The sequence below is a fragment of the Dermacentor andersoni genome, chromosome 8, assembly GCF_023375885.2.
Source record: "Dermacentor andersoni chromosome 8, qqDerAnde1_hic_scaffold, whole genome shotgun sequence".
In the NCBI taxonomy this organism is placed as follows: domain Eukaryota; kingdom Metazoa; phylum Arthropoda; class Arachnida; order Ixodida; family Ixodidae; genus Dermacentor; species Dermacentor andersoni.
The window spans coordinates 148,617,406-148,629,542 of NC_092821.1; the positions used below are offsets into that span (position 1 = coordinate 148,617,406).

The 12,137-nt window shown below is 44.7% G+C and overlaps 1 protein-coding gene across 2 annotated transcripts in view; it reads left to right on the forward strand.

Annotated features, from left to right (window-relative positions):
• Positions 1-12,137, forward strand: part of LOC126528977 (arf-GAP with dual PH domain-containing protein 1-like) — a 32,812-nt gene that overhangs the window by 1,648 nt on the left and 19,027 nt on the right. For both annotated transcript variants that reach the window (XM_050176579.3, XM_050176580.3), the window contains 3 exons: positions 4,820-5,055; positions 8,332-8,505; positions 11,493-11,642. In XM_050176579.3, the coding sequence (XP_050032536.2) occupies positions 4,820-5,055; positions 8,332-8,505; positions 11,493-11,642 (560 nt within the window). The remainder of the gene's footprint in view (positions 1-4,819; positions 5,056-8,331; positions 8,506-11,492; positions 11,643-12,137) is intronic.

Below are 12,137 nucleotides of genomic sequence, written 5' to 3' on the forward strand. Positions count from 1 at the left end.
GAATTAGCTTTATTTAGTTTTTTTTTCTGCAACAATATTCTGCTACTAGCCATGTACATGAGCTTCGGCACAAGATATTGTGTCAGTCTATAGTGAAAGATAACCATGCACTTACTATGAGCTATGAAGACGTATGCTTTATTGATGAATACAGGTTCACATGATTGTATTTTTAGTTGATAATCAGTTTATATATGGAGAGTGCTCTGCAATTCAAATGCGATAATCGGACCAGATTGCAATCTGCGCTTTCTGAGCTACCACTTAGTGCTGGATGAGCACTGGGGGCCCGGATGCTGTCAAAATGCATTACACAGACTCTCCCTTTCATTGTCTACAACTATACAGGAGCTCGGTGGCGCAAAAAGCGTACGTGGCCATGGGCTCCACATATTGCGTTTGAAGTGCCAAGCAGTGTATGCGGTGTCAAGCCATTGTCATCTGCAGCGATGTTGTCACTGTGGCCATGAAAATGACGGTGCATCTACCAGGCCTCGGCTTTCGCATAAAAAGAAAAAAGAAGTTTGGCTGTCAACAAAATACATATGCTGCCTGCGAATATTCTTACCTGCTGAAACAATTCATACTGTTATGTTCTCATGGATAATCTTTGGAAATCCGTGGAAAATTTGCATAGACGCATACAACCGAAACAGTTTGATGTAGCATGCGCATGCGTAGCCAATGAAGTCACTTCCGATTCATAAAGCACAGTGGAAGCTTCCCCAAAAACAATTACATTGCCCACCGAATCTCCACACTGAGCAGCTGAGTGGCAAGGAATTTTTACTTTCTTGCAACTTCCCTGCTTCAAAAACTTTTGCAGTCGGGCGTATGTTTTTGTTGCAGTTGTCAGTACTGTGGCTTGGTCAAGTTGATACTTAGCTTTAATGGTGACACTGGTGGGAAGTACATGCAGACACATTGAGATGAAAATGTACTCTCGTGTGCAAAAGTAACAGAGACTCCCTCCAGTTATGAATTAATTTCTGCATCAACCCTAGGTAAAAGCCAGTGCAATCCCAGTTGAAGACCAATGGTTTTCTTCTGGGACCAGTTCAAGTCAATGCAACATCATTTGAAGACCAGCAGCCTTTTACTGGGACCACTTCAAGGCCAGTGGGTTTCTACAGGGCCCACGTCAGATCAGTTAATTTTAGTTTAAACCACTAGCAGAATTCTGACCTGGGTCGGCCAATGTGGCTTGACCCCGGACACATTATGCGAATACAGAAGCACAGACGTCGATGTTGGTGACTCCAATAAACGAAACCGAGCTGTGGGCGGAATGCTATTGTCAACACGAGTCACAACTTGCTTCAGCCTGGTGTTCCTCGAAGTGCACCCTCGAACTCTCGTAACAGAGTTGGCCGGAACGCCTCCGCCAGTGCCTTGTACATCCACGCAGCGGTCGCAAACCGCTGCAGGGGACACTGGCAGCGGCGGCAGCAATTGTTGACTCAACGAGCAACGCGGCCACAATTTATGACTTCAAGTGCACACCATGGACCACGACTCTGCCGAGTGTAATGGCCCGACGACTACGGTGGGGCTACGTCATGATGGCTGGAGGCATTCTTGTACCTTGCCTTGATCGTGGGACCGTGACTCTCGCTCGAGAAAGCCCTGAATGAACTGGAGAGGACTCCGTGCTGCGGGGGTTTTGGGCAATCCTTAGGGGAAGGTCCGGGGAGATGGATTTCAGAATGTGCCGACTGCACATCATGCAATAAGTGAACTGAATTTATGCCACTCGGAAGTCTCCTCTCATCAGTGAGATATATGAGAATTAGCTTTCTCAGTATCAGTCTGCATATTAAAGAAAGGGCTCTCGAACATCATTTCTGGGTAGCGAAGCTATCGTCAGTTTCTACTTGAAGAGGTTCAAGTGTATGACTACGCTTTAAACAGGAATTAACCGGTAACTATTCTGTCAAGTGACGCCCACTTGCAGTTTGAAAAATGCTAGGTGGTGTCTGTTACTTTTGCACATGCCTGCACATCACAAGGCACTTGTAATATACTACATTGTAGTCTTGTAGTCCACTCCTAAAGTGAACACTTTACTAATGTACTCCAGCACTGATTAACGATCACACTTCACAGAAACACCTGAAAATTTATTGTTTATCACTGGATACTTGCTTAACACCTCCCATGATCTACCTTCTTCCTGGAAAGGTTAAAGAATTATAAAAGTTATATTCTGTTCAATTCTAGTAATTCTTCTCTTTGTGTAATTCTTCTCTTTTTATTACGTGACATTGCATCTATTGTACATCTCTGTTAAAAGCTTGTCACCCAGCTACATAACAAATTTTGGTTATGCCCTGAAATTTTTTACGTGCCCTCTAAGGAGTGTCCTACCTCAAGAATTTTTCAGATTAGTTCGTTAATAGCAGAGAGATAAATATATTAAGTGCCGCGAGTCCATGACTTCAGGAGGTGAGAGTCACTGCCAACATAGACACTCTCTTCACTTGCCCCGCCTGGCTTCTGCAAGTGAAATTCCTTTCCTGTGTTATCCAATATCAAAGCTGAAGGATCACGCGACAAATACGTTATAGATATTGCCTTCTTTTTTCTTTTTTTTTTTTTTTTTTTTCCGCGCGCATTTTTGCTGAGGGGCACACTTCTGGCAACGGTCTTGCGCGCGAGCTGTTGTGTTTGTCTCGTTTTGCACAGTGGACGATTTTGCGTGCTCTGCACGAGAACACCTGATTAGCGGTATAAGCCAGTGCCACACTCAGGAGCACTGAGGCAGATGTGAGAGGATGAAAGGGCATGATCGTGGCGCTGGAACATGGTAGAAAATCGCAAAGTTTCGTTCTCTGCGCGTGCGACTGCATGGCGCGGGAACAAGCAGACGAAATGGAAGTACAGATCTCTTAGTGTAGTAGAAGGGAAACAAAAACACACAGACATTCGCTTTGTATGTTTTATTATTTCTCTTAACTTTAATTCATCAATTGAAGCAACAAATTAAACAAATAACTGATGTTGCCTTGAATAATTCTCTAAATGACGTGCCACTGTGAGTGACGTCACAGCACCGCCGTGTATGTAGGTGGCACTTGCACGATTGACTTCGACTCTCTGGCTGGAAGTGCGGTGCCCGTGAGGAGAAGGGCAAATTTTGTTGGTTCAAAATTTCAGCTCTTCCCGCAGCGTATTGAATGCACTGCGCTTGTCAACTCAAAATGGCCTGACCTGGTGAGGAGCCCTTTAAAGGCCGACTGCAACAAAATGTTGGATTGTGTAAACAGACCAGTTTACGTCTTTTACGTCTGAAACACTACTGGATGTATCGCAACCTCACAACAAAGTAGCAAAATAGGCGTTTTTGGTACCAAAACTGAAAACAATGCCGCTATTACCACTTGCCAGAAATAATATAGAACATGGCATGTTAAGAACCAGTGCAGCGCCTCGGCATGACCTCTGAGGTCATGTTGGAGCACACACGGCACGCTGAAAATCTCTGGGGTCATGGTCTTGGGCTTACATCTAATCAGTTAAATTGCAAGAAGGGGCATGCATTGTCTCTGCAGGTGCTACTTAAAGGCTGTTAGCCCTTTGTAAAAGCAACAGTTGTTAGCGTCTGTGTGCTATTACTAACCTTGTGAAACTGGTGGAAATTTTTCATTCTGAACATTAATGTATGTGGACCTTTCATGATTTAAATATTAACAAACTTTGTCTGTGTGCATGCATTCAAAGCTAATGTAGCCAGAAAATCCTGCGTTTTCACAGGTATTCGCGAGGGGAACAAAGTGTTAAAAAGGCCTGTTATTTATCATTATTATTTATTTAGTATCTGAAATACCCCATTCAAGGGGCAGTACAAGAGGGTAGTGCTGGAGTTGTATATACAATACCTTCGATGATGTGCTTGCATTGAGCAGGCTTGGCGAGGAGCTCAAAGTTATGTGGGAGGCTGTTCAAGTCCTTGGAGTTACGCACAAAAAAGGAATGAAGAACGGCCTTCGGATGACATGGGCAGTATGACTTGCAGTGAGTTGGACGGATGAAAGAGTTGGCAAGCTGCCAGTAGTGTAACTTATGAAAGAGGCAAAGCTGGTAGATTTCTCGCCTAGGCTTTAGCTTTGGAAGGTTAGTGTGTGAGTTAGGAGCATTAACCTTGGAGCGCGAAAAAATATGCCCTACTGCATGTTTCCTAATAGTTTCAATAACTCTAGATGAGTTGCATTGATGGGGGTCCCATGCTACGCATGCGTATTTTAGTTTTAGGCGTACTACTGTACTCCTTTCTATAGATGGCTGTCAACGTTGTGGAGGCTAGAGAGACTTCTTGCAGTGGCTTCGTTCGCACTTGGATATAGTTAATTGTCTTTTGACCGAAATTTAGCGCAACCGTTTTTTGTATAGGTGCAGTATTGAATGAAACAAGTTTTAATCCTTAGAAACAAACACACCGTGGTATATGGTTGCTAATGCGTTGTTTTAGATAAATTTTTTTTTTTGTGTTCTCTTCTCTTTTTTTTTTTTTTTTTGCACCCCATTGCAAGGAGTCTCACGTGCATGCTCGCACGCAGTGAAGTATGGACGGAATGCTTGGAACGATAACTTTTCTTGACCGAACTTTTTGCATAGCTTCCATAGCGTTGACCACTATGTATGCAACAAAGATGACCACTATGTATGCAATGTGTTAGATGACCTAAACTTCCGAGTCAGGAAGCAGCAAGATGCCAGTTCTGGTGCAAGTCTTGCCAGCCGGGCAGTTTTGTCAAAGTTAAATGATGTTGAAGTTGTAATTTTGAAGCCAGCAAGATTATTGTGGTGCCCTTAATTTCAGATCCCGAATGGGCATCCTACAACCTCGGCGTGTTCCTGTGCACGGAGTGTGCCGGCATCCACCGGAGCCTGGGCTCCCATGTGAGCCGGGTGCGCTCGCTGCGGCTCGACAAATGGGACGACGCACAGGTCGACGAACTCGCGGCCGTGGGCAACATTGTTGCCAAGGCAAAGTACGAAGCCAATGTCCCGGCCTGCTACCGCCGGCCGCTTGCAGACGACGTTGGCGTTGTCAAGGTAACATGTCACATGGTATGAGAAAGGCTTGCATTGGCTGTGCTCTGCTTCTTCAAGGGCCCCTCACCAGGTTTGGCCATTGCAAACAGAAAAATGCGGCATGTGGATGAAGCAGCGGCTATGGCGTGTGCAAATTATCCAGCGGCTGCATGGCATGAAAACAGTTGATGTTTCGAATAGAGGCCCGCATTTCCTTCCTCTTGAGGGAGCTCCGCTTCCAGCCGGAGAGTTAAGGTCACACGCACAAGTGCCTTTACGTAACTTGCACTGCATTTGACGTCTCTGATGGTGGCATGTGACTTTGATAAATTGTCCTCTGGAGAGTGCGCAGTACCGCTACTTTGAAGTGTGCCATGCAACAACAAAAAAAAAAGGTGGAGGCATGGCTCGTGACACGCGTGGGATGCGAACCCTCGGCTACGGTGTGGGAGAAGGCCAGATGGAAATGTCACTCGCAGGTGCTAGGAGGCTAAGAAATAGAATGTCTTTATGTTAGCAGCAAAGCTTGCCTCCTGGCAGCATGGCATTGTGACATTTCGGTTTCCTCTAATAATGAACGAATCTAATATATTCCTTCAATGCTTCCTCCACTGCAATCTACTGCTTACAGCGTATAACTAAAATTTGTAGTGGGGCCTGGCGAGCGTTCCCTTTAAAAATTGTGGCATAACTGCGCTGACATGTCACTTTCAACTTGTCAATGTGTTGTTTAAAGTGACAGTCCGAACTTTCTAAAATCCGGAAAAAAATATTGGCAAGAACCACAAATAATTTACAATAAGGCTTGTTTCTGAAAACCAGTTTCGTTATCAGTACCCAGGAGGTGGTTGGGTCATAATGCGCAGATTCACTCTGTTCTTGCGATTGCAGCAGTGGCCACACATAAGCGAAACCAGAATAAGCACGCAGCATGTTATTTTATTATTATTTCTTTCAGCAACCTCATCATACCTAGCCCTATTGCTACACGTCTGCAAATTTTGCTTAGTACCATGACGTCACAGTAATGTCAATGCAGGTCCAGCATTTGGGGACTAACTTTAGTATCAAATTAAAATAGCTCATAAGTAGCTCCCAACCTTCACACTTCTTAATTGCGACCCTTTCACGTGCAAGAAGCATATGGCAGATATTGTACAACTTCAAATGTGTGTCAATGCTCCTTTAGTATTTCAAAAATTGGAAAATCACTGAATAGTCAAAATGGTGGATATTTATGCATTCGGTCTTGTAAGATCATTAAGGACCTCCTGAACTGTGGGGATTGTGGTATCTCAGTCTGCTGTCATTGGCGGAAGGCCATTGCTTTGCTGCTTTCTAGGCGACATATCAAGTGGGGTGCCCTCAATGTTGTCATTTTACCTCGTAGTAACCATTCATATAAGCGAGATGTACATAGTGTGCCAATATGTAAGGGAACACCAGATTTGCATATATAGCTGGTAATTTTATTTATTGACATGCTGAAACCTCAAAAAAGAAAGGAAGAAGAGAGAGAGAATCGCAAAAAGTCTGCAGCAAACAGGCAATGAACTATGTTTTGACCTGTGTGTTTCCTGTTAAAACAATGTTTTCTTTCACATTACCCTAGAATATGCTAAATGAACTTAATCAAGTTGCAATAGACATTTGAAATGCGTAACAGTGGGCTTCTTCGATTTTCCACTTCTGGCTACCCGCGGGCTGCCAGAGCCAGCCAGAGCGTCTTCGTTTTTCTCGGGTTGCTCTGCCCACCGCGCGGCGCACTTCCGCCGGGCGTTTGTTTTGCTCAGGCTGGACGGTTCTGGCTACCCGCGGGCTGCCAGAACCTGCCAGGACGATTTTGGTCTGGCTGCTCTCTGGAAGTTCTCTGGCTAGCAGACGACTAAAAGAGGCGATGGGCACTCGCTGCCATCTTTGCGGGGACTTCACGGATTGCAACGCAGGCATTTGAGGACTTAAATTTACCTCGCTCAGCCAACTGTCTACGGTCATCTTCGGATTTCCTTACTTCTAGCATTATCTTTTTAGGTGCTAACGCTCCATCCCGCATCGCGGAGCGGTGTGATACGAGCCGTGGTGAACCGTTTGAAGCTTTTGTGTGTGTGTCCCCTGATTGCTTCTTCGCAGCGGTGAACAGCGCGCCGCGTTCTCATGCATGCATGTTATCTGCATCGTGTTCCACGCAAGTTGTAGACGCTCATTCACACATTGCGGTACATTTTGGGTTCGTCTTTCTCTGGTGGTGTTCCTTTTCACATATCTTGCGTATGTATCTCATCTCCTTTCTCTGCAGTTAGCGAAGGCTTTGCAGCTAGCCCGTGTTCGCTCCGTCTCTCCGTCATATGCTTAGGTGGCAGCTCGAAACCGATATGTGTTCAAACTGCAGGCCGTTGATCTAAGAATACACTGATTGCACTCGGTACATTAGACACACGTACATTGGCTTATTGCTCTCATGATCGCGACAAATGTGTGAAACGTTTCGCTGGTCACAGGCGGCGTGCATTTTCATGTGCCAGCCGTGTCCCAAGCTCCTTAGGGTCAAAATGAGAAGCACCATCAGCCACAACAAACTTTCTGAAATCGAAGCCCAAGCAGGTCAGCGCGAAATTTTATGCGTATGAGACGTACCCAATAACCTGCTTTTTCATGTATTGTGATGACTCAACGCCAACTCGTCAATGTCGACGTGTCGACGTCGATGTCGCAGCGACGTGATCGCTGCGAGCAGGGATCCTCCAGCTATCGCTTTCGAGTATACAATCACAATTTCGTGTCTTGTCATCCGCTGCGTCGGAGGCCATCTGTTGCGCTGCACAAGGCGAGGTTGGCCCAGTACGCACCCTGTGCCGAGTCGCGTGAAATCGCGTGATAGTGATCGTGTCCCTGAATGCAACTATATATTTTCAAGCTGGCAACGCATGAATGGGCCGACTAGGCTGAGTGCGCGCCAGTCTCGCCGGGCGCTGCCATGCTGGTAGCATGTTTACATTTGGCCAGCTGTACCGGCATTTGATTTTGCAAACTTTGGGCAGGTTCGGGTTGCCTTGGGATCCCAGCCCACGTGGATTCCTGTCAGAACAGGAACTAGCTGGCTGCCATCTGGCTGCCAGAACTATCACACCCGTGGCATTTTGTATCAGCTGCCTGTTTTGTGTGTCTGTGTGTGTGTGTGTGTCAGATTATGGGTGAGTTGTTGGTTTAGCGGGAAGAGTTGTTTATGTGCCTGCTTTTTCTCATTTGCGTAACGCTCTTTATACATGTACTAATCCTCTTGCCTCCATGCTTACACAGGAACAGTGGGTGAGGGCCAAGTACGAGCGGGAGGAATTTGTGCACCAGGACCGGCAGGTGTACCAGGAGGGCCGCATGGAAGGCTGGCTGAACAAACAGGGAAAAGAGGACGGCCGCTTTCACCCTCGACGGTTTGTGCTCAGCGACGGGGTGCTAAAGTACTACGTCAAAGAAGTGAGCCTTTGTTCGTGTGGAGGGCATTCATTGCGAATTCTGTCATGGAGGGCTCATTTGTCAAGCTTTCTATAAGTTACACATAAAACTGTGTTTGATACAAAAAGTAATGCCAAGAGTAACTTCCTATTGGTCTTTGATTGGTCTCTGTTGTGAGTGAGAGCAGATTGCACTATCTTCGAGTTGCAGTTAGCGGCATCTAAAATAACTCCCTGCTGTGGGGGGCCTATGTCACAAGTAAGTGCGGATGATGCATCGAATGTGTAAGGAAAAAAAAATAGCGAAGAAAAAGGAATAAATATTGGCACTCGGTTCATGTCATACGTGGCCATATGTATGCTGGACAGCTGTTGTTGCCACCACTGCGCAGGCCGTTATCCTCAACTGGGGATAGCGAGACACATTCGCATGTGCCCTGAATTGACCGACTGAGCACATAGCCATGCCTAGTACTAACAGGGTTGTGGATTCAACAGACCACGTGGTCCGTTGAATCCTTTGCTTTTATCGCAAGCACCACACCAGCCACTGTAGTCAACTAAATACCTAGCCACGCATGCACGCACGCAAACTCGCACTATTTATGCGTTGACTCCATAGGTTTGTACATATAAAAAAATACTTACATTGTTTTGCTCAGTTACAAGAAAACAGCACTGTACATTATATTTCGGGTTGTGGGTTTTCTTTATATGCCGATAAATGCCAAGAATTAGCCCCCAAGGCTGTTTTCTCTGAATCGGGAAAAACAGAAAAGTCCTGAATTTGAGCTGTTCATGAAAAAAAAAAAAAAAAATAGGGGGATGGGCAAAAATCACCTCAAATCTACGACTTCTTGAGTCACTGCGATTCATTAAGACACATTTTCCACTTACTGCTCGAGCATATATTGTTTTCATTTCTCGCTCATTGAAAGTAGATATTTCAGAGATGTTAAAACAGTTAAAAACAAATAAATTATTATTTTGTAAGGAACTCTTAGAATATTGTGACATTGCAGGGACAGTGAAGAGAAGAAGACAGTAGTGAAAGCTTTGAGCAATGAAAACTGACTGTTTATGTCACATGTACGAGTTTGTTATAGCGTACCTGTTTTTTTTTTTAGGGAGGCATTAAACGAATGAGACTGAAGCAGTTATTAAAAAAAGGCATCACATTTTTTCATTGTAATGTTGTGGCACTGGACATCTGCCTGTTTAAAAAAATGTACCACTTAGCTTTCATTATCATCAGTCGCTCGTGCGAGAAGTTTCGGCTAGGGTGTCTATCGCAGCAGTCCAGCAATCCACTATGCTTCCAGCTTCCGTTCACCATTTTGATTTTGTATGCGTTTCAGACATGATGTTACTAGTGATGTGATCGTTGTCTGTGTTCAGCCCAAGCATTGCCATGCCGCAGAAGCAACACCATTGACCTGCTTCAAAATGCTTGCAATGTCGCATATTATTATTATTATTATTATTATTATTATTATTATTATTATTATTATTATTATTATTATTTAACAATACTGTCAACCCTCTTGTGAGAGTCTTTGCAGAGATGGTTATGAAGGAATAGAAAATAAAACAAACGTGGAATAATCACAAACGCGGAACATATCGGAATCAAGCGGCGCACTCGCACAGATAGTGATCAGAGTTTGTTTGAATTGAGACAGATCAGTATGTTCCACAACACTCATCAGTAACTTGTTCCACCTTTCATTTACGTTGGGAAAGAAGGAGTACCTGAACATATATATTCAGAGGCCAGGATGGTAACCCAGCAATGCTGCCGGTCGAAGTGGCTGAAGTTTTTTATAGTGCTTTGGAAGATGAGGCTCTGAACGACTTCAAGTGAAGTGAAGTAAATGTTAGTTTCTTACACCTAAGGAGGGCATTGGTTCAACTTTTATTCTGCTAGAATTTACAGATCGTAAAAAATTTGTTTACGGAAGTTTAGTGGCCTGGAATGACGGAGTATGCTATTTCGCGATGAGTATGCAAGCATGTGTAATCATGTTTGATCATGCCGACCAAACTAAAATAGGTGCTTCTTATATACAAATTTTTTCTTCAAAAGTCACGAAAAGTAGGGTGCGTGCATCTTATAGAAAAATGTAACTTATGCACTGTAAAATATGGTATACATGTATATTGTTTATTTTAGGTACATAATTGTGTGTTTTCACATATTTAACTCACTAAGTACGACTTTACAGTACTTACTCGCTAAGTGCTGTAGTCACAACTGTGCATGTATAGGTTATGGGTCTCTACTAGTCTTTGACTACTGGCCCAACAGATTCTCTATACAAGTTCGTGGTATATATAACCAATACATAAAAACAAGAGCCTAACGACCACTATACATTGAATAGTGTGGCATATTGTGAATAGTATGGCATATTGTGATTGTTGTCATTTGAAGAGTGACATTCGGAACTAACTTAAATTCTTCTGTATTCTGTTTGCCATAAGTGGCTGTACACCTGAAGTGATATTATGCTGGCCTCGCGGATCGCACTTGACGGAATCAAAGCGTCCGCTGTCCAGCTAGATAACGGGTCGAACGCAATGGAACATTTAAAACAAACTTTAATTACACTGAGAAGGTCAAAAAAGCAAGTCAAAAATACACAAAACGTTCAGTTTTAGCCCCGTAAAAAAGTGGTCCGGTCTCTAGGGCTGGTGGGGCGAGTCTGCCCGTCCCGCGCTTTTCCAACCGCGGTTTCCATCCCCGTCGCCGCCCCCAAGCCCGGGAAACAACACCCGGCACCCCGAAGCGTCGTCACTGGGTCACTTCCAGGAACCGAACGGAGGGAGCGGTCCCTTTCTTTCGCGCACAGCTCGGAGTCCGCGGGGGGCCAGTGAAAGAGAAAGCAATAAAACTAACGAAGGCTCGCTTCCCTCTTGAAGGAAAAGTCCGGCCGTGCATTCGCGATGCGCACGGAACAGATATGTTTATGCTCAAGCAGACGATTGTGCAATTGTTGTCGTTTTCAGTCTCACAAAGAGCCCAAGGCATCGATTCCGGTGTCTGAGATCAACGCCGTCTTCTGCCCCGAGAAGATTGGCAACAAGCATGGGCTTCAGCTGAGCTACGTCAAGGATGGCTCGACGCGGAATATTTTTGTCTACAGCGAAGACGGCAAGGTGAGCCTTGCAGATACCGTCCAACACTCAGGAGTTCACTTCGTTTACTGAAATCACATTTGGCCGAAAGTGGCTTGGGTCGCGTCGAAAGCAGCACTCGTCAACTTTGAATACTATGCCTTTGGAAACTGCTGCAGCTGCTTCCAACAAGTGACCCATCAGAAAGAGATATTACAGTTGACTTCCATCAATTCGACCGTGACGGGACCGACAAAATTGTCTATTTATTCGGCGGATCTAACTAAACACTATAAAGAAAAAAATCTCAAAACACATCATTCATTCATTTGGCAGTATTTGCCCATTTCGGACACGCCCCCAAAACAAGCCCGCGCCCACTTGCTGTGTGTCCAAAGTAGTCATGTAGAAATTACATTAAAGCTCCTAAAACAAAGTAGAAATCTAACACGCACCAGATTTTTTTGCAAGAAAAATTGTTGCACGCTGGTAGCCGATTTCTTAACGTCGGCTTTGCCACGCCGTTTACTTAAATCA